This window comes from Amaranthus tricolor, chromosome 1 (genome assembly GCF_026212465.1).
Source record: "Amaranthus tricolor cultivar Red isolate AtriRed21 chromosome 1, ASM2621246v1, whole genome shotgun sequence".
NCBI lineage: Eukaryota > Viridiplantae > Streptophyta > Magnoliopsida > Caryophyllales > Amaranthaceae > Amaranthus > Amaranthus tricolor.
The window spans coordinates 36,680,433-36,703,368 of record NC_080047.1 but is presented as its reverse complement, the minus strand read 5'-3'; the positions used below and the strand labels follow the sequence as shown (position 1 = coordinate 36,703,368).

The 22,936-nt window shown below is 33.7% G+C and overlaps 1 protein-coding gene across 4 annotated transcripts; it reads right to left on the bottom strand.

Moving 5' to 3' along the window:
• Positions 1-2,269: 2,269 nt before the first annotated feature.
• On the bottom strand, positions 2,270-21,689 carry LOC130798707 (calmodulin-binding transcription activator 6-like). Of its 4 annotated transcripts, none has more exons than XM_057661827.1 (13): positions 21,424-21,689; positions 19,078-19,203; positions 16,275-16,390; positions 15,551-15,639; positions 13,968-14,013; positions 11,361-11,499; positions 11,033-11,152; positions 10,892-10,953; positions 6,577-7,002; positions 5,196-5,887; positions 3,847-4,381; positions 2,845-3,153; positions 2,270-2,581 (listed from the first exon to the last, which is right to left on the bottom strand). In XM_057661827.1, the coding sequence occupies exons 1-13, from the start codon at positions 21,485-21,487 to the stop codon at positions 2,537-2,539; spliced, it is 2,769 nt and encodes a 922-aa protein (XP_057517810.1). In that variant the 5' UTR covers positions 21,488-21,689; the 3' UTR covers positions 2,270-2,536. The 4 variants fall into 4 exon arrangements, with proteins under 4 accessions (XP_057517810.1, XP_057517898.1, XP_057517855.1 ...); XM_057661915.1 differs by having other exon boundaries at positions 11,361-11,493; positions 21,424-21,688; XM_057661872.1 differs by having other exon boundaries at positions 10,892-10,950; positions 21,424-21,686.
• Positions 21,690-22,936: the final 1,247 nt, after the last annotated feature.

Here is a 22,936-nt window from a genome sequence, read left to right as displayed (position 1 = left end):
CATTCGAACACCGGGTATCCAGACATAAAAACTGGATCCAGATTCAACTCGAGATATTGCGAAAACCATATATCCGGATATCAAGTGCTCTAGAATTTTTTATTATTTTTTCTTTTTTATTTTTAACATATATTATATTATATTATATATATATATATATGTGTGTGTGTGTGTGTGTGTGTGTTTCATAAATTGTTTTGTTTACGTTGTTAAATTTACTAATATGTACAATTCTCAATTATAACTATGTTGTATAACTAATTTATTGTTCATTATTTTAGAATTTTGAAAATCCAACTATATTTCTAAAATGATTTGTATTCAAAGTTTAAGAAATAAGCTTGATCAAAGAAAGAAAGTGAAGTGAGCTTAAATATTTATGTGAAAAAAATGTACAATTGTTTAAAAAAGACAAAAATAAAATTTTGTGAACCGGATATCCAGTATCCGATCCGTATTAAACCACGTATCCGGTATCTGAATTCCGAATACTCGTTTTTTGGACCGAAACCGGATAATGATTTTTACAATTCGAAAAACCGGGTATCCGTATCGATCTGGTATCCGTTTTCAAACACCCCTAGTTATTTTGATTGTTTATATATTAACCTATGTACATCTAAAAATTATAAAAATGTAATATTGTGAAAGTTCGCGATTAGATGATTCCAAACAAGATCCTACTTGGCTATATTTTTTCTTACACAATAACAGAAATATATAAAATAAGCTTAAACAATGAATAGCGTTAGTAACCGTAATATAGCAATTATTTCAGAACGGAAAAATATACGTTGATTACATAATTCCCGATTCCCAGGGCATATTCAGGGGCGGAGCAAAAATTGACAAATTTTATGAAAGCCCTATGCAATTTTAAAAATTGTGATATTTTGTGAATAACTTTTTATATTGAAACGCCTAATATATGCTAAGTAATTTAATATTGAGGCCTTTAATTTTTCGGGACCCGTGCGATTATATAAACATGCTGAGAATCTCGTATATGCATATCATAAGATTGTATAATTGTCTGATTGAAAGTTGACTAAAGTAGAACTGCAGGTGCATTACAAATTACCAAACAGTAGTAATTGGAGAGCTGTGACAGACAGTTGGTCATTAGTCAGAGTATGCCTTCATTTCTTTTCTTTTTTGTTCAAAAACAAACACATGACTTATAAAACAATAACATCCGCTCAACAATAGCTGCCCATTAATGCATCCCCACCCTTCATTTTGTTGTCATATTTGACAATACTTTCTTCATCTTTTTCACTAAGCAAAGTTACTCATGAATAACTACGACTGATAGACATTAGACTTAGACGTCATCCATTGAAAAACATTTTCTAACGTGGGCTAACCTCAAATCGAGTACATTTTGACTTAAAATCATATTTATTTGCCTAATTAATTATCTTTAAAAGATCTTGAAAAAGATGAGTACATTTAAGAGAACAAAATCCATAAAATTAAATTTTAAGTGATTGATCAAACTCGGTAAAAAAATTAAGGAAATTCCATGTCTGGTAACCCTATGCTTTTGACTTTTTCGTGTGGTGGGAAAATGTTTTTTTCAATCTGCGTAGTGATCCTAAGATTTTAAATTTTTTACTTGCTAGGCAAGAGACTAAGGTTTTTGCTAAATTTTGATAGGATTACTTGGAATTGCGTACATAGCACGCGCTTCACAAACTAATTAAGCAAAACATTCACTCTCGTACTTTTTACTCATTGTTAATTGTTTAGTATTTGATGCGTCAATTTTTATGTTTAAATTGACACTTTGTCATTAAAATATTCTTTTATAAACCTATCTCAACATGAAACAGTCTCATAAAAAAGCTGCTCAACATAAACCATAATCATATCTAGTTGCTTACTACTCTTAATTAAGTTTTGTTAGCATAGAAGAGAAAGACCCAAATGTTAATATTTATATTGTTTATTTTGTTATTCAACATATCCTTGCATTTTTGTTTAACTCACTTCTTTGCACCTCTAAATACTCATTTTCTTTGACTATCATATTCTATTTATGTGCTTACTTTCAATTAATACTAATAACTAAAAAATGTTTAAATATTTTGTAAAACATACAAATCCAATTAAACACTACTTGATGTTATATATTTGTAAACTCCACCAAGAGAAAAGAAAAAGCAATATTAGTTTGCCAATGAGTAATGAATAGTTCAGGAATTCAATAGCATTGACAATCAATCAACAAGTTTATTTTAACATAAATTGGTAAATGGAGCATCAATAAGCACAACCAAGTTATTACCTTAATACTTTCAATAGTTTATCTTCAACATCAAATTACACAACATCCCTCAACAAAAAGAAGCTAAACAGAAACATAAACTTACAATGACAGAGTGTTATGAGCACTTTAACTAATAGATAGATAGAAGTATCTATGTGAGGGGCGAACGCACCGATTCTACATATCTACACCTTCAAAAGACATGTACAGAGATGATATAGCATTACTTCCCCCCATAGATTATTGGAAATCGGCTCAATCGACTCACTCTAAAAAGTCGTAGGAATCGATTGCTTCTACGTATCCAAACTGCAACACGAAAGGAAAACAAAATGATATGTCCGTCATTAAGTAGCAAACAAGCATAATGAATTCAGTTTGTGTCAGGACAAGGGCCAAAGTTTCATGCCATGTTCAAACATTTCGGCCTAAGATATGTAAGTCGTAGATGATTGTAAAGTTCTCATTCAGTTAATGTCGAATTAGGTTACGGATATAACCATCTTTACTCGAGAGGTGATTACCTGCCCTTAGGAATATTAAACTGAAAGGGGTGTTAAAAGTCTGCACACCTGTGCTTGTGTATGAGCTAATTTCATCCTTCGATATTCTTGTTGAGCCTGCTTTGAACGGAACATTGCTTGTACACGCACTACAGCTCTTTCTACACGCTCCTCAGCTTGTTTTCTGCTAGCTCGATAAAAGTCTTCCTCCGTATCACTGTCCCTTCTCTGATCATCAGCAGGCTCATTGATGTCGATCTTAAGCCCACAGAAGCCTCTTCTTTTACGTCGCCACCGTAGTATTGCTTTCTCAAGCACCCCAACAGACCAACAAATCTTCCTGTATTCCCGGCGCACTCGAAAACCCCTAAATACAGACTGAATTAAGGAGGAAAAATCAGAATCATCATACACTGAAAGTCGATTAAAATAGTAAAAAGCAACTAAAAGCCTACAACTGTAGTATGAAAAGGTTTTATAGACTAGAACATGGATGTCAGGACTTATAAGTCTTTTTAATATAGTCCAATTATCATCCGAAACCAAAGAACTATAAATCTTTGCCCTATCGAACCCCTCCTTCCCAAAATATTAATTTTGAAAACAGCACTTTAATTTACAAGACTCTGAAGAAACAATATCAGAACAATTTTCAGAGAAAGGACATCATTCTTTCTTAATCTATAAGTGAAAACATAGTTAAATGAAATTTTATTTGATTTATCTCAATGTAAATTTTATTAATATCAACTTGTTATAATTTTAACCACGTGCAATCAAAGATATTTACCATTGCAATAGTACATCAACAAGTGTGCATAAATGGGACATTTGATTAGAATAGGACGGAGTAGTAATAAATATTATGGAGTAGTTTTTATGGTAATAAATATTATCTTATTTTTATGCAGGTTGGATGACGCACATATACAGAGAAGATACAAAAGAGAGCACACTGTTTAGCTTTTTAATTTAGAAAACAGAACTAGTAGAGTGCAAATGCATACAGACTAATTGAATATAGGTTGCTTTAATTAGCAAGACTTCAAGAGCAACAAAATCCAACATTACCTGAATTTTTATAGCTTTCTGTCGCATATTCAAGAATTCTTTATGAAGTTTCCATGTCTTGAATCTATGCTGTATGCGAGCAGCAGCAACCATTTGTTTCCGCACCTCATACTTTCGATATGCATGTTGTATCTTCATTGCAGCAACAATATAGCGTGCTTCTGTCTTTGGATTAGAGACTTCGACATCCTTAGTCCTTTTCTCCCTAAAAGCAACCTGAATGCGTGCGGCAGCATCAGCTGCCGTACGATAAGCTGCCAGAGTATCTTTTAGATAGAGATCCTCCTCGGTGACACAGCTGGTAGTAGAAGACTCATAAATGTGTGTCTCGAGTGAACCAACAGCATTTCCTGCAATTCTCATGTCTTCAAATTGCTGAACTAAAGCCTTTTCTGAAAGATAAGCAGCTAAACCCTCAAAACCCCGCTTAGCTGCAAGATCAGCAGCAGTGCATCCTCCAGGATTTTCAGAAGTGGGATCCGTAACCAAATTTGGCTTTGCTCCGGTAGAAAGAAGGACAGCAACCATTCTTTCCCTGTAAAAAATATATTAGAGAGTTTACATCTATAATCATATATCTAAACAATAACATCAAAGTGTACATCCGTTTAATTACAGTATAAAACCAGCTTGAAGAATTAAGAATAACATGATTTTGCGAAAAATAAAATAAAATAAATTAAAAATAAATTAAAAATAAAATTACTACAACGTTATAAATTGACCAGCCCCGAGTCTTTAGAAACCAACAAATACGTTATTATATTAAACACTTTCAGATTTCCATATGCGATATTGGTTGGTTAAAAACGTAATAATGGTTGTTTGATAATCGATACTAAATGATTGGAATAAGAATTGATTTGTAGTGTAAATTTTCACGACATGTATCATGTCATTCACATGGTAATGAAAGTTTGAACATAAAAAAGTCTTTGTTCACAATTTTTCATTGCCAACTAACACCACATTTTCAAATGGTAATGCATTAGAATGAAATTTGTGAAGAAAATGAAATTGTTGAATGAGAATAAGCATGAACATTTAACTTGCAAAGAGATGTTCCTATCAAAATTACACTAATTTTCCATTACTATTCCCACCATTTACCACCGATAACCAAATAGGCCGTAAGTTATTCAAACTAACAGAATGTCAGGAGAAGGATAATGCACCTCGGTCAATGGAAAAATAGAGCCTTCTAGTGAGATTTCATTACCACACAAGAACACATTTTGCTAGAGAAGACGCATTATTTTAACTTAACTACTTAAGCCATAAAAAATGAGTATATAATTAGTTGATCAAGAATTAGAAAAACAAAGCAAGACAGTGCACCATTGCCATACCTTCCATAGTAAGCAGCCCAATGCAGAGCCGTCCATCCAAACTTGTCCCTAAAGTCCAATGATAAGCTGCAACAGGAAAATTGATTGACGGCCCATGTGTAACCGAGGATAGCACACAAATGGAGAACCCCCTGACCTTCAGAATCACGCTCAAGAATTTTACTCCCATCAACCACTCTCTCCAACAGCCATTCCTTAAGTCTGCTCTTCATAGAGAGTTCAAACAAACTGTCCTTAGCTCGTTCAAAAGAGATCTTTCTGTTTTCTATTAGTTTGCTAAAATATGCCCAATTATCAGAAATATTAGAATGTTTGAGAGCAAACTTCTTTCCCTCTTTTAAAGCACTGGGTGATATTTTGTTAGATAGAATGTCAAGGCTCTTGGACGTGGAGTAAAGCAAATGAGCAAGCCTAATCTGTATCTGGAACATATCCCAATCAGAGTTTTCCCTTCTAGTGACATTAGTAGATGCAGGATCACGAAACTCAAAATTTAGAACTTGGCTTATGGGTGTCCTACCATCAAAGCTCAAAAAAAAGTTTACAGATCCCCGACTATGTTGAGAAACGAAACAACGAAACACCCCAGCTTGAATCATTTCAGCAGGATACAATGTGTCACCGAAGACACAATATACATCAGATTTTGCTAATTGTTGATACCCTTGGTGAAAGAATCCAACCACTAAAATCTGCAACCATTAAAAAATTTGTAAATAAGGGTTACCATGTGAAATTTCCCTAATATATAAAAACTGGTATTTTACAATAAAATAGAAAAGAACATCAGAAGAAATGCATTCATACTTGACTCTATCAGCATTGCAATCAACATAAAAAAGAGAGCTCACTTAAAGAGCTAAAATGTACTTCTCATAAACAAACATAAGCCAAAAAGCATTTTTCTTTAATCTGTGCTTATGAAGTGCAGTGGGATGTATAGAAAGTGAATACAAGAAGAATCAAAAATCATAACAGCACCATTTATTTGATCATCAAGAATGAAGCTATTACGATTATATATAAACCTTTGGTCACCAAATCCCCAGAGATTAACTACGCTGTCTTGATATAGCTACATTAGCATGCCAAAATGTAACAAGGAGTTAGATCACTCGTGGCTTTTATGCATGTGTTTGAAGTATTTAGGCCTATGCACATCACAGCATTACCCAAGTGAAAAATCATGTTCAACTGTGTCATGACTTGTGAGTCTGGAGAAAGAGAGACAGAAAGGGAAAAAGAGACGGTCATCAAAGTTGTTTACTAATCAGAAACTTATTTACAATCAGAAAAAAGGTGATTGCCTGATCTGACCCAATTGAAGTGTAAAATGATAAATATAAGTTAAGATAGTTACTCTTCCAAGATAACACCTGACCTTTGTTTCTTTAGTAGAATATGCCCATGAGGGTGAGACATCAGTTATGCAAAATCTCTGCAAGGGGACAGGTCCTTCATTGTTAACTGCTCCTGAAGACACAAGAGATCCGTGACTAGTTGCTCCAGAAGATTCATAGGTAGGATCTTCTACAGACTCGGGTGAGTCGACTATAATCTCATTTATCCACCTTCCAAAGCTGTCTTGACTTAACAAACCATCTTTAGCCATATTGTCAGAGAAATCCCCTGCACCGACTGTCCCAGTATTGTAAACCCTGCTTTCCTCCTTCTGATCAGTTTGAACCTTCAACAAAGGGAGAGACATGTCACCCATATAAGTTGAACAAATTTCTACAATAGGGTTTATTGAGCTTCTGGAAGAGAGCACATCTGCTTGAGAGTTTCTAGTCAACGAAAACGTTCCCTGCAAATGCGCAAGTAATTGTGTTATTTCTATTGCTCAAAAGAGAAAGATGGAGGGGCATTCCTTGCAATCTCATTATATTGATAATTAGTTGAGCGCATTTTAAATTTGGTTTTCATAAAGAAATAAAATGTATCAAATCAAATGGAGAATTGAGTCGTCACTGCTTTCAAATATACATTATAATAATAGTGCATTCCTGAGAATTATCAACATCGTAAGTTTTTGTGCCGCTGCTAACCTCGAGAGTCAAGCCACAATTTATCACCCTTCTATTAATGCTTTCACTAGTCAAAATTTTACAAACAAATTTTATTGAATATTTCGGAACTATTGCAAAATAGCCTCCTCTTGGTTTTACAGGGATAAAGTTGCATACGTCCAACCTCTCAACCTCTCAACCCCACCTAGGTAGGAGCCACTTAATAGAATTGGGATAATGGAATGTTGTATCATGAGAAAACAAAAGATCCAGAATATTTGAAATGGATGGTGAATAAATCTTGGCAGAAAAACTCAACAAAAACAGAAAATGCTGAATAAATAAACAGAAACAGAAAGGATATTATACCATAAGCTCTCGGGTTGGGAGATGGGGTAGAGGGAATATAAAGGTAACCAAAACTTCAAAGTTCAAATTGAATAACATTAGTTCCTTAAAGAAGGCTTAAATTTAAATGAGTACAGCAGCCTCACCAGAATTTCTGAGATAACATTTTTAACATCTATGATAAAGCACACACTATTAGATCAATCATTTTATCAATATTATATCGAATGTGTCTGTCCATGGACACTTAAAAGCGTGTGCCAATTGTTATGCACCTGCAAGTATAACAAGAAAAAGGCAACAAGAAAGAAACAGAAACAGCAAGAAACAGAAGTGACAAAGAAACAGAAACAGAAAAAGAAAGAAGAAAAGAGAGGCAGAAGACAGTATGTCTGAATATTACTTCCTGTATTCTTGTTTTGCAAGATACAGAGGATCCTTCAAGTGGTCCCAAACTCCTATGTGAATTAATCACCCAAACACACAAGCATAAGCCAAAAATAAAAGACCGACAACTATATATACTAGGCTCTAAGAGAAACCCCCCCCCCCCCCCCCCCCCCCCACAAAACAGAATTAACAAATAATGCCAGCTCATATAAAAAAATGCCAGCTCAACATTTATTTCCTTCTCCTCCTATAACCAAAGACAATATCAGGCTTCTTCCTTGCCACCTCATCAGCCGCATTCTGATTCGTAACAGCGTGTCTAGCAGGCAAGTCACAAAGTTTTATGTTACTATGGATGGAAACAATGTAACTCCTCCCTGTCCTCTACTAATATATAATGGAGATTAAAAAGAATGAGAATTAGATAATTGGTCATGCGGAAAGAGACTCTTCGCAAAAGTGAGAATTAGAGCACCGAAATCTTTGTGATAGTTCACATAAGATTGTTTAAATAGACAATTCTGTAACTTTCGGAGGATTGGCTGAAGATTAAAGTAGCGGGTCCAAAGAAAAACCAAATGACGATAGGAATATATATGCATACAATTAATCTACACATGATTTCCCAAAGCAATCAAAAAAACTTGCATCTAGTAAACCAACAAACACAGCTACGTGGGTGAGTAGGGCAAATGCGCAGTGGAGGTATATCTTTTCCTTATAAGCATAACCAAATGATTGATGAATTTGCTGAATATGTAATTTGTGATTTGATGTCATCTAACCATGGTGAAAGCTAGAACTATGAGTACTTTAATAGAAAGCTTTACAACCACAGTTTAGAGTAGTGCCTAGTAACACTCTTAAACAACAAAAATAAAATTAGATGAACAAAAACCATTATGAATGAACCAAAATTTTAAAATCTAATAATGGTAGGGTCAACTTAACAACCAATACTTGATCCTCCACTCCACATAATAAACCTTATATGTGTGATAAGTGACAACAGATTGGATAGAACTTAATTGACTTATTCAAAAAAGAATTGTTGTGTTTGAGTTAATGCTTGAATCAATGGTCATAACATTAAAACAAGAGTAAGGTAGAGAATAAAGTTTGCTAGATAGGATTTTCTTTATTTATGTAAATAACACGGCGACAAACGTAAAAGCTTTTAAAACTAAAACATGTTTCTGGTTTGGTCTTAGGTGGTCAATTATTTGAAATACAATGTTGTGCTCATGTAATCAACTTACCTTGTTAAGAGGGTATTAAAGATTTATCAGGTTTAATAGATTCCATCAGAAATATAGTTAAGTGGCTTGGATAGAGACAAATAAAGATGATGTACAAACAATTATGTAATCAATATTTAATAAACAGGTATATTATCAAACATCGATTTGAAATTGCACCTGAGTGTTTTATTATTTTAGAATAATTTATTAAATTTCCAATATTATCAAGAATTGCAAATGAATATCCTTACAATTCCGGCTTATACAACTGCGTAGCAATCTGCTTATTTCAGGTAGGAGAGTTCTCAATGGAAAACAACTCGTCTTGTTCCCCATACTATACAAATATACGTATGCAAGAAAATTTGAGATCAAACTGATACAAAAACACATGGGCTACAAAGCGACGATGATCAAGGCGATAATGATCCATGAATGGTAATGGATAAATCAGCATTATCATTATTGGGAGGAGAGGTAGTAGGGACTTCGAACCAACAAAAAGATGGCAATAGGATTAAGGAAAACTAGAAAACGGCCAACTATAATTAAAAAGTATGACAAGAACTATGTGGGCTTTAATTCCTTCAGAACATTCAGGTAACTTAGTATTCCTTCGAGATACTTGGTTCAAGTTCTCTTTCTTCCCTTTTTTGGTTCAATTAAATGACTTTATTATTAATTTGTTAACTAAGAATTATATTTGATTTTTCTATTTGGTAAATCTTTAAAAGACAAAAAACATGCAATTAATTTCAATAATACTCGGCAAAGGTATATCGTGTATAATTTTAATATGTTTTTGGTTTTATATCTTCATATTAGAAGAAAAAATATTGAACTGGTAGGCCAAACCGTCCAACCCGCCTGGAACCGCCCCTTGAACCAATTGAAACTGCTAAGGAATAGCTTGGAACCGAAACAGGAATCAAAACTGTCCATGAACAGTCCAGATCTGGTTCCACTTTGGTGGAACCAAAAACGGCTGGAATTGAAAGGCCCAAACTACCCTACGCCATAGCTATTATCATCCTCCAAGATTCTAACCTAAGACGCTAAGATATAGTCAGATGCAGCCCTAATGACTGCTAATACGTACACCATCGACATAACGCTGAGTTTGGATAGATAATTGGATTGGACTTTCCTTAATCTGAGCTGGTTTGGTTTATAATAGCCCTCCCATGACTTAACCCCTGTATTTAGCTCACCCCAAAGAGGGCTAGGCAGCCGCTACTTTTCACAGAGAAAATAAACACAGGAAGGATGTCTAGGAAAATGTGAAGTAAAAAGGTCATTATTCACAAAAAGAGGGCAGAATATAGGAAGCCATTTCAATGCAATAAATTATAGCTAACCTAGAAACTCGCCAACTAATGGCTACAGTCTAACAATGATTCGGTCACGTAGAAAAGAAACAGTAAACTACAGGAGAACAAGATAAGAGTGAAAATCCGAGATCTTCCATGAACAGAATTGCAACACCCCTTTCTGTATGGGAATGATGAAGGTATTTCTTTTACTAGTAAGAGTATCCCTTACAATATTTCTCTCAGGTGCACTAATAGCATATTTCATGAGGTAAACACATAATATTAATTCTGAATGAACAACTAAGGTTTACAGACATAGCACCAGTCAGAGGCAATAGGAATGATTTTAGAAAAGGAGGAAAGAAGCACGTATGGAGAAGATCACGATCACTTACATTTTCTTCTGAGATGTTTGTAGCAAGTCCCTTGTCTTGCTGGAAATATGGACTCTGTCCTGCTAGGCAAGGAACAGAACGATGAGCATGCGACAAGAAATTCCCTGATCCGTCAATTGACTATGGAATGAGATTTCTTACCTTCAGTGGTTATAGTTTCTTGATTAAGATCATTCGACGCTAAAAGCTCATCCCAATCAAGAGTGTTAATCTCTTGCAATCTAATCTCATGATTGGTAACGTTGATACTGTCACCAGAGTCTGTTTGAAATTCCAATCAAAAAGTCAGAAGACATTAATCGTCCAAATACAAGTTCAAGCTCAGTAGTCTTAAAAAACATGGGATTCTCAATCCTCAACAACAAAATGTTAATACAGCAAAACATAAGGAAAAAATAGGAGGTTGCAAATGGGATAGTGAAGGTTGCAAATGGGATAGTGCGACAACTGACAGATGTGCACCAATTACCTCCAAATTCTTTCATGGATGGGTAATACACTTGATCGATCAGCCTGTCATTGCCCCTTGACAAAAGCTGAGAAGCTGAGTAATCTGATAAATCCGAGTGAATACTTGAATTCACAGGCGTCATTGAAGAAACCTGCAACTGATAAAACATTAGCCTCAGCCCAAGGTCCAAAGTAAGGCTTGCAAGTTCCACAAAGAGAACAGAAAATAATAAGATTGTCATCATTAATGGCGATTACAAAAGGCACTCTCTCAGTTGATAGCGTTGACAGCACATACGTATGAAAAAGTAATAGTAGTTGGTCGCGGAGGAGCTTTCCCATTCGATTTGGATGGTTTTGCAGTTCTCCTAACCAAATTGGTCACAGATGGTTTCAAATCCCAATGCTTTTCCTAACATTCTAAATCAGAATTACAATTGCCACACTTCTGTGACAAAACGATTATCAACTAATTTGAGAATTGGGTCTCAACTAGAGCATGTACCACTTTCCCCTGGGTTTGATTCTCGTTTCCCCCTTCCCTAGTCTTCCCATCCCTTAAACTACCTTGTCCTAAAAAAATTCACTATGGTGCACAATTTGTTCCTGTTAAATTGAAGTAGCAAAGCTTTTGCTGTCCACTTTGGATAGGTCAATAGACTGAAAATCCTAGATTTTTGCATGGTAAATGCTAGATTTTTGTTAAATCAATATGGACTATGAAGGTTTTAGCTGAGATGTTGGGCCTTTTGTTCCAGATCGAAACACTATTCCAGTCGTCATACAGTGCAGTCACCAGCTGATGGTTCTCTTCTCTGCCAAGTGCCAGCAATAAAATTTGATCATGGTGGAACTCCCATGACTTTGTTTCACTATTTCATATTTGCACTCTCTACTTTATATTAGATTTTTAATCTGGGGTGAGAAAGGAATCCGACAATCCCTCACTCTAATCGTATCTTGATTCATGTATTCGACAATTGGGACTAAAACTTTTTTCATTGTTGTTGCAAGAAGAGGGGGTGGAGTGAAAGTTCAATTTGAGCACCATAATTTCTACACCCATGTACTTGTGGATTAAACTGCTTTTCTTAATGCCCGACCTCATGAACCAGGTAGGAAGTGGGAACACAAGGGAATGTTTGATTCAAATTATTTCTTTTGTTCCATTAATAGGCTATCGTCTTTTGTATGCAAATTAAAAGAGGTTAACCAAGTAAAATTAAACAGATTGGAAGCCTGTATCAGAGAGCCAAGAGTTTGGGATATTTCTACGACAAGTCAAACTAAAATATCTATAGTACAACTACAAAATAAACATCATTCAGTGAGCTATCTTCTCATTTAAGCTGCTGTAATTTTTAGAATAAATCAAATAACTTGTTCTGTTTTTTAAAACCACAATTTGAGAGCAATAACCATATATCTCCACCAATCAAGTGTTTCGTGTGATCTATTCTTCAGCTGTTGTGCTCAGACTCGAATACGGCCATAGAGGTATCCGACTTGGTATGGATACGAGTGTTGGACTCATCAAATTTGAATTTTCAAGACACAGGGACTTGGTTTTGAAGAGGAAATTCTTAAAGTTGGAATCAGCTGTAGTTTTACTTTGTAAAGTCACGTTTATTTTACTGTAATATGTAGTCAAATTAAGATTTACTAAAGATAAATAAAATTAGTACTCGTGCAATCAAAACAAACAAAGTAAAATGCTCCTTTTTAAAATATTACGTGTGGATATTTCAGATCCATTCATGCCATAGTGCAAAAATGCGTAACGGTCGCGATCACAATAACGGTTGTGGTGATGGTGATACAGTTATCGTAACTCTAAATATCGGCAAAAAGTATGAGATATCCCTCGCAATGGACTAAAAGGAGTTTTTCTACACCAATAAAACACGGGAAATATTGGTTCAATTTTTTTAAAACCTTTAGAATGCTACCAATACAATGCGGCCTGGTTTTGCATTATGAATATCATTCAAGTGAGGGTGACCAAAGGACATTATCATATGTGTTGCCTTAGTTTAGTGCCTAATTTCAAGATCTAGGATTTTATCCGAGTTATTAAAAGGTCATTTTCTCACAATGTCAGCCCGTATTCTATGTTATCAAGTCGTACAGACACCGTACGGGTGGCCTGAGCATTGCAAGTCTTCAGAACATGATTCATTTCAATGTTATCAATATGTGAAACTCAAAATCTTCAGTTTACCTTGACGTTACTCTGTCTTGGATCCTTGACATTCAACATGGCCAGGACATTTCGATACTTCAATTTAGACCATACAAAATGCAGTTTTTTCACAACATAATATTGTTGAAGATTATTGTTGAGACATAGACGCTTATTCGAGTATGTGTAACATAGCCATTATAACAGGACCCTAGAGCAAGTCTTTTAAAAAGCTCAAAAAGATACAAAAATTACAGCAATAGCATTCCCTTGATAGAGGTGCTGACAGTTCATCCTCAAAACAAATTATTTCTCAAAAATCCAACAACACTTCGACATTAGAAAAATCCCCTGACTATCCCAACTCTTTTAAGTATTAGTATTTAATGTGCTCTTGTGCTTTTGTAGTCTATTAATAATAAAATGCTAAGCCATGTAGCTAACCTCTTGAGTTTCACGATAATGAACCAGCACTATGTGTTCCAAAGTCCTGAAACAAAAGTGAAAAAAACAATAATCAGGTCCATAAGGAAAATAATCCATAATTTATATATATATATATGAAGAAATTCAGGTAAGTACCACGCTTATATGAGAACCGTGAGAACCATATTACTGTTTGATAAAATATTGTTAATTCATAGTTGCTTCCCAGACAAAATTTTTATTCACAAAAAAGAACTTTCAGAAAAAAGAAACGATGGAAAAGTGTTACTTTTTGGCAAAACAGTATTACTTTCCAAATAAAATGTTTTTTCTGAAAAAAATGCAGAAATAAAAAGAAAAAAAACTGACAAACTAACAAAAAATTGTTGCTTTTACCTATAAGGGTGTTACTCTTTGACAAATACATTATGTCCATATCTTAGAATGGGGGACATCCAACAAAATGTGACCCATAGATCTAATTGTGTGTGGCAAAAATGGAGAGTGGCTTCTGGAATACTATGTGATCGAGGTGTGTCCTTAAAGTTAAAGGGTAAGTTTTATCAAACGAACATTAGATTAGCACTACTATATGGAATCCATATGTTAGAGTTTTGGAAAGGATCATAGTAGAAAGATAGGAGTAGCAAAAATGCAAATGCTTTGATAGATGAATGGGCATAACTTGAGGAATAGAATTTCAAATGACGGTATAAGAAAAGGTTTATGAGTTGCAAATATCAAGGAAAATATGAAAAGAATCGTTTAAAATGTGAAGACTCGGAATTTGCGACCCGAAAAGGAAGATTGAAAGTTGGAGCTCAAGAGACTTAAAAAGACAGCAAGAAAGACCGAAGATGACTTGGTAGACAAGAGTGGAAAAGGATATGAATGACCTAGACTTCAAAATTGAAAGGGTCGAAAATCCATATGAATGGAGAAGAAGAATTCATGTGAACGACTATTAGATTGATATATTGGTTCATGTATCCGACCCAATCTTTTGGGATTAAGGCTTTGCATTATTGTTGTTGTTGTACTTATTGACAAAATAGTGTTACTTTTATAATATAATGGTTCTCGCAATTCTCATATAAGCTTGATTCTTAGCTGAAGTTGAATATATATATATATATATATATATATATATATATATATATATATATATATATATATATATATATGTGTGTGTGTGTGTGTGTGTATGTGTATATGTGTGTGTGTGTGTGTATACATGTATATATACAAGATTAGATGATGTGAAAACCAATTAAAGTGATGAAAACTGAAAAAATAAATGTTCATATAAGCTTAAAAGTGTACATATTTGAATGGAAATTTCATAAATAATTGAATATTTGCTAAAAGGTGTATAAACAATCAAACATGCTTAAAAGGTGTACATATTTGGATGACATTTCGGTAAAAAACACAAACTTTTTCCTTCACAAAAATATGTACACCCTTTAAGATATTATGTATAACTTTTGCCACAAGATGTATATCACAATCTGATTTTCAATTTTCACCAGTTTAGTTCAACTTCTACAAAATTTTGAAAGTAGTGAACTAGTAAGCCTTATGCTTCAAAACGTACATACTTATCAAGCAACCAGTAACACCTCCGGACGAAGCTTGGATTATCTTCACCATGAGCATAATACACGTGTATTCTTTCTTCAGTGCCAACCTGAGAAAAAGAAATTAAAATAAGGAAAGAAACAATAAGTTGCAGCTTTTATCTAAGGATCAATCATTGTTTCAGATTAGTTGATAGGCAAAATAGTATCAAAATGGCAAGAATTTTGATATAGCGTATATAGAGAAAATGTAAATAGATCTTTTAACTGTAAATCAAAGATTACACTAGATCATAGAAAATGCAAAGATAGGACAAGCATTCGAGAGCACTTTTACTCTCCCAGGAATGAGCATGAACTCACCAATGTGTTAACAATATTTTTCCGATGATCTTCTCTATCCTCCCCTTCTTTATTTATACAATTTTCTCAAACTAACTAATAATAAAAGACCCATTATACCCTTATACCCAATATATCACAGGAGCATGCAACAAACAAATATTTTATATAAGTTGCTCGTTAGTTACTTTTAAAATTGAGGAATAATCTGAGACTATGAAGCTACAAAAGACTTAATCACCAACAAAATTCTTGTTAACTATTCTGCGCTGAAGAACGTAATCATTATCAACAAAACTGAGATAGGAGTCATGCACAACAAAGAATTCAGGTACAAAAACTTTTGAGTTGAAAACTTTACCATATTATAATTAATTAGAATTCCAAAAATTTAAATCCTCACTTTTAAGTGCTCATGAGCTTCTTTGACAGTCTTCCCATCTTTCTTCTTCTTCCAGTTGTGACCATCTTTCCTGAAATTTCGTAGTTTTTTACGATCAAATAAGACTATTGTACCACCTGTAAATTCATCAAAAATATTGTTAAACTTAATAGGGAGGGCATTCAATGTGACAAGAAGAATACAAACACAAGGTCATATACATACATTCAGGTCAACACCTGCAATAAGAACTCACTACGTTACCAATATGGCAGTCACCAAAATTGTGAAGACAACATCATTAACTGAAGAGACACTCCCACCAATCTAATATGTTCCTCCCATTTGATATGGAAAGGAACCAAGCAAAGTTGTAAAGTGTTGAAAGATTCCATTGTTGTGTAATTATTGATTGTTCGGAGTAATGAATTTGTGCTTAGGATATAGATAGTGAAATTATAGGAGAGAGATAAAAATGATAATACTCTTTTTATCCTATGTTATCCGGAATGCAACATGGTTCGAAACGTGGGTAAGGAACGGATACACGGAACACTATCTGAGGTGACTTCTGAAAGATGAGTCTTTTTAAGTAGGGAAATTCCACATGGTAGCATCGAACTTTCATGAAACGCCAGTGCTAGCACTTTTGTAAGTTTTTTCCACAGGGTAGCATCCAGTTTATGCCTTATCTAACTGCCGTAGCATTTTCCATTAAATTCTTGTCAATTTCCGTTTAATTTACCATTTTAACGTTTCTACCCTTTTTAAGTGTTGGTTCTTGTCTTTATAATTTGCCCTAAATCATTTTTATGCTCTCAAATGTTTGATTTACCATTTTGACGTTTAATTCATCAACGCTCTCAAATATTTAGGGTAAATTATTAAGACAAGATTCAACACTAAATAAGGGTAGAAACGTCAAAATGGTGAATTAAATGGAAATTGACAAGAGTTTAACGGAGATTGCTACAACAGTTAGATAAGGCATAAACTGGATGCTACCATGTGGAAAAATCTTACAAAAGTGCTACCACTGGCGTTTCATGAAAGTTCGATGCTACCACGTGGAATTCCCCTTTTAAGTATTGTAATTTACACTTAATAATTAGATTTCAAAAGATAAAAAAAGAAAATTAAGGGAAGATAGTACCTTTTATTTTTAGTAATGTTTAAAATAAGGAAAAGAAAAGGAAAAGCAAAAGTAAATTAATAAAAAAGTAAAATTAAAAGATGTATAAAGGGAGCACGTGATTTTTAGTAAGAAAGAAAACTCATTTGCCCACTTTCAAAGGGGTAGGCCAAGTGCAGTTAAAAAAATTAAGTTTTGAAACCTATTGAAATTAGTAATAAGAATTATAATATGTAGTAAAAAAACTTATAAGACGTTCATTTGTCCACTTTTAGAGTGGTGGGCCAAGTCTAATAAGAAAGACCTAACAGTGTAGTAAGAGTAAGAATTCGGTGGCATCTTTCATCTTCTTCGTTCTTCTCTTCTCTCCATTAAGCCAGAAGCCAAGCTCCTACACTAATTTCTTAGATTTTTGACAATCTTCACTCCATATATGCTCTAATGAATCGGAATGGGGTTGCTAGCGATTTGGGTCGCATTTGACCTATGGTCCTGGACAAGGAAACACGGACACGCCACTTGACACACGTGTCGTGTGTCGGACACGGACACAGACACGTGAAAATCCGTGTCCGACACGCCAAATGAAGTATCCAATATTTTAATATTTTTCCAGACACGTGGACACGGCAAGGACACGGAAGGGACACGGCAAGGACACATTAAGTATTTTAAAACGGACCATTACAATAATAAAGCAAAGAAGGTGGAGAGAATCTAGAAATGCTTGTATATATTTTTTAATTTCCAAAAAAAAATCCCAAAAGTAAATTTAAAGAGAGGAGAGTTGAGAGAAGGAGATAAATAGGAAGAAGCAGAGAATAATTCTACTACTCACTGTTCTTAGTTTGAGATACTGGCCCAGCAGATCGAAATCTTCATCTTTTTCTTGTTGTTTGGATGTGACGATCTAATTAAGCTCTTTCTTCAATGGTGTTACAAATTCACCAACTTTCTATTTTTAATTTTATTTTATTCTCCTTTTCAAATTAATATAAAGGGTATTTTATCTTATTTTGGTGCAACACGACAAAACAATAGATCCAGACATCCAGTGATATAAAGAAAACTTCTAAGAGATTGAATAGAGAAAAGAATGCTGGGGAACAAGAAAGAGAAAGGTAATTTCCAAAGCCACCACCTATAAGGGGAAAGTAGAAGAGATGACAACATCCGTAATCACAGAGCACAATGATATGACCTTATCATATCGAAAATTGATCAAAATACCAACCAACATTTTCTATAAGGAATAAGCAACTAGACAAAGTTGATAGGCTTCAACATTTCCTCAACTTAAAAAATTTTGATATACCCTCAACTCTCATGGCATCTTGGAATTAACTTCCGCTTGAGTTATTACTATTTCAAAGTGAAATATGGCAAATGGTAACCGGAATGGAAACAAGTCAAAAACACCTATTACTTATTCGTAATCAAGGAAGTGCTTAGTAAAATACATAAAATAAATCAATTCCTCTCAAAATAAATAAGATGTACAAAAATTTCACACAAGAAAAATAAGCAGGAAAGAGGCACCTAGCACTGAAAACTGATTCAAGAAAACTAGCTAGCGCAAGGTATCTCAAGAATCTATTATAGAGCAGTTGTTTTGTCAAAATATGTAATATAAATTAAAACACAGCTGCAATAGATGAAAGCCACTAATATCAAACTAGAAAAGGTTGTTACCTTTTGGTAGGCTCACTGGCTTGACTTTGATGTCAAAATAAGTATAGTTGAATAATATAGCATGGATTTCATTTGGTCGAAGCCACCTGCTTTTTGCTTCCTTCATTATGTTGAAGATGTCCAAATCTGTGAACAAAAGAGAAGCTGAGTGAGGCTTTCATGCCTTCTGATCCTTGGACCAGAATAAGTATGCCAACCAATAAAGATTATTAAATATCTACTGGCCCATTACAACTGAATGGAGAACATAATTTGTAAGATATTGCCTGAACCAAATTTGCAAGAAAGGCACAGTGGCAGCATATGCCTACATCCACATCTAATAAGCAAAAATGTTCATGATCTTGCATCAGTATATGTATCCCATCAAAGTAACAATCTAATGTTAGAAACCATATGTCATCAATTAAGCAAATCAAACCCATGGGAACTCTAGACTAGAAATAATTGCTATTAGTCAACTTCATGCTAGACATTCTAGCATAAATGGAAGGATAGAATCATTTATAGACTATCATCACACACAGTAGCCAAAAGAAACTGCAGTGCAAGCAATGCAAAATCATTTGCAACAATCACTCCCTAGATTATAGGAGTAAAAACTTATTCTTAATTTCTTGGTATTGATGCCTTGCCATATCCGGGAATAGCAAATGTGTGATAAAGCCCTAAATGAACTTAACCTTCTAATTTAAAAAAATAAAGCCATTAATTGGGCGACCTTCCACCCACAAAAAGTTGATTGTCGATAAAGTTGCTACCATCCTCATAGTAAAAAATATAAAACCTAAAACATTCAATAGGTTCAGCGTTTTAAAGTATAAAGATCATATACACCCTTTACCTAGATGGGTTTTCAAATAAAGAGCCTCTATGGTTTAGGGTATGTTTATAGTGAGAGTAAATAACTAAGGAGTATGAAAGGAAAGGAAAGGAAAAGAAAGAGAAGGAAATAGAATAAGTTGCTGATACTGGAAGGAGAAGGGTAACATTTTGTTACCATGTTGCTCACCCTTGATAAACACTACCTTCGCTAATCTTCTCTATATGTTCTCATATTACACCTCAATTCTTTACACCATATTCAAGCATGGCTCTAACATCCCATTTCACGGCAATAAATAAAAGATTGTCATAGTCATCTTAATATATGTCATTATAGAGGTAAAGTTTCATGCCAATATCCATGATTACACTTATTTACCCAGCCACTTCCAAAGCTCTTTTTTAATCACCGTTAGCATCTATACATATTTATGTAACACACATTGAATTGGATCTCCATTACATGAGAAATCAGGAAGGAATTTTTAAATAAGATTCTATCAGACCCCAAATTAACAAGTCCAATTTACATAGGTTAATTCAGAATAAAGAGCATAAAAACTACGTTGAAGATTTCTTACTTTGGCATCATGCAATGAGCATTAGACAAAAAGATGAACCGCCACAACTTGTTGGTTATATTAGAAATAAAATTAACAATATAACATGCCTATTACCTTTCTCTATTAAGAATCTAGCCAATAAGTCATTAATACAGCTGTAGGCTGTAGCCTCCCCCCCCCCCCCCCCCCCCAAAGTCCCCACCCCAGAATCATGAACAAAAATGAATTTAACATAACTGTATAAATTTAAAGCACCAGCAACAACACTTCTCTTCCTTACTTCCTACTCGTCAACTAAAAACTCAAGTGAGAATCGGGTCTTGTCAGTTTTTCCCAAGAGTAACTTGGGTTTCTGGCTGCCTCCCTTTCCTCGACCTACCCTGTACCTTCACACAAGAAACTTGAGAAAATCTAATCCAAACTCAAATATTGATCTGTATTCTCACAAGTCAGTAGGAATAACTACAGCTTTCAGAACAATCAAATAGCTTAATTTTAAACTTAGAAGTTACAGAAATGCAGTATATGCTATTTTCAAGATTGCCCAATCCATAGATTGTTGTGAATAAAATTAGTTCATAGAATCTTCTAACACTGAACTTTGATCACAAAAATCAATATAACGAATCTATTCGACTATTACATGAAAGGTTTTTAGAAGGTTTTATGAAAATCCCCTATTTTTCTTTAATAAACCTAGTTAAAAACAACATCATGAGTAACTTTATGACTAACTGTTATGAATAGAGAATCATCCCAATCATTGAACCTTCTATGACACCAAATTACCAAATTCAAACAACTTTTTCATTATCTTTTAAAAAAACCAAAAATTACAAACTCCAGACGTATATAAAGATTCTAACAAGCAAAAAAAAAGTAAAATTGATAGAAAATAATTAATCAAGGGCAATAACTTGATAATATTAATATAAATCAAGGAAAAAAAAGGAAATACCTTCCATGGTCCGGAAACCATGAATTTCATACCCAGCAAGCAGTCCATTGGAACGATTCTCCATGAAAAATTCCACCAACCCTTTTCAAGAAATGCTTGATAATACTAAACCTAGATTATAATTTCATACACCTCTAATTAATACCCGATTGAGAGTAATATAGTGGTCAGTTTTATCAGAATTGACTCGACTTCACGACCAAAGTAATACCAGTACTTCACTTTCTAAAGTTGATAAAAAAAAATTAAATTATAATAAAACTACCGTTATTGTTGAAATCTAATAACATTCCATCTCACTATTTTTTGTTATGAGTTAATTAATAAGTCAAAATTTATATATAAATATTCATATAAGTCAAAATTGAGTAAATCAAATTTGATTGCAAAATAAAATTAAAAACAAATCAAATTTTGTCTCACATTTAAGGGGAGAAATATAAGTTTAATTTTAGCTATAGTCACTTCCTTTTTTTCACCTACAAGCAAATCTCTAACCAAAAAATAAATAAATTAAAATACTAATAGAATGTATTTATAATATAAATGTAGAGAAAAAGGAGTAGAAAGTAATATCTTGAAATTTATTTTTTAAAAAAAGTAAATAACTTGAAATTCAAGGTTTATATAAAATTACAAGTAGCAAGTTAAAATAAGCAAACAGTTAAGAATTTATTTTTGATTTTATGTTTTGTTAATGTCGAAATTTACAGAACTACAAGAAAACTCTATAACTTAAGACGAGCAATAGTAGAAAAATTCATTACTAACGAGCCGACACAGGCTGGTCGACATCTTACTTACAAATACAACTACACATTTCACAAGGCATATTATCCATACAAAAATTGATTTCATTTTTTTCTCGACTCTGTTAATTGTTACTTTTAGAGTTCTCAATAATTTTTTTGCATAACTAGATAGATTGAGGAAAGTGGAGCACTAGATGAAATTCGACTCGATTCCTTGACCTAACTTGGAAAAGGTCATATTTATTTCAACTACGACAAGATCCAATTCTCAAAAACTATTCTTAATGAATGAACTTGCTTTTTAAAAGTAAATTGTTTTTTATTATGTCTAAATTTATATGCGTTCGAGCTGAAACTCCCTAATGTAAGAGTTATTTTTAGATAACACAATACTAGGGGTTTTCCTAGAGCGTGAAAGTCTTAAAAGGATAATCACATGGGCAAATACTAATACTATAGTGCCAATGTGCCATGCACAAATAAAAAAAAAGTAAGTATCAACTACTTTACCAACTAAAGTTAGGTGCTTACACATTTGAAACAATAAGACAAACAATACTATTAATTCCAAACATCTCCATTCTACAATGTGTGAAATGTGGTAGTCTATGAATCACAGTCATTTCATAACTTTAGTATTATATGTCGACAAAGTAAATCCAAGGAAATCTTAAAGTTTTTAACTCTCACAAATCATATGCATTAATAACTGCAAGTCTGCGAGTATCACTTATTTTAAGTTATATCTTATTGTTTTTTAA

Bases quoted from the DNA above. Each gene is read 5' to 3' on its own strand.
- LOC130798707 (XM_057661827.1), bottom strand. From the start codon at position 21,487: ATGGAGAATCGTTCCAATGGACTGCTTGCTGGGTATGAAATTCATGGT. The intron at 19,204-21,423 runs GTATTTCCTTTT...TTTTGTTCACAG, and splicing joins TGGTTTCCGGACCATGGAAG to ATTTGGACATCTTCAACATA. The intron at 3,154-3,846 runs GTAATGTTGGAT...TCCTTAATTCAG, and splicing joins AGAAAGCTATAAAAATTCAG to TCTGTATTTAGGGGTTTTCG.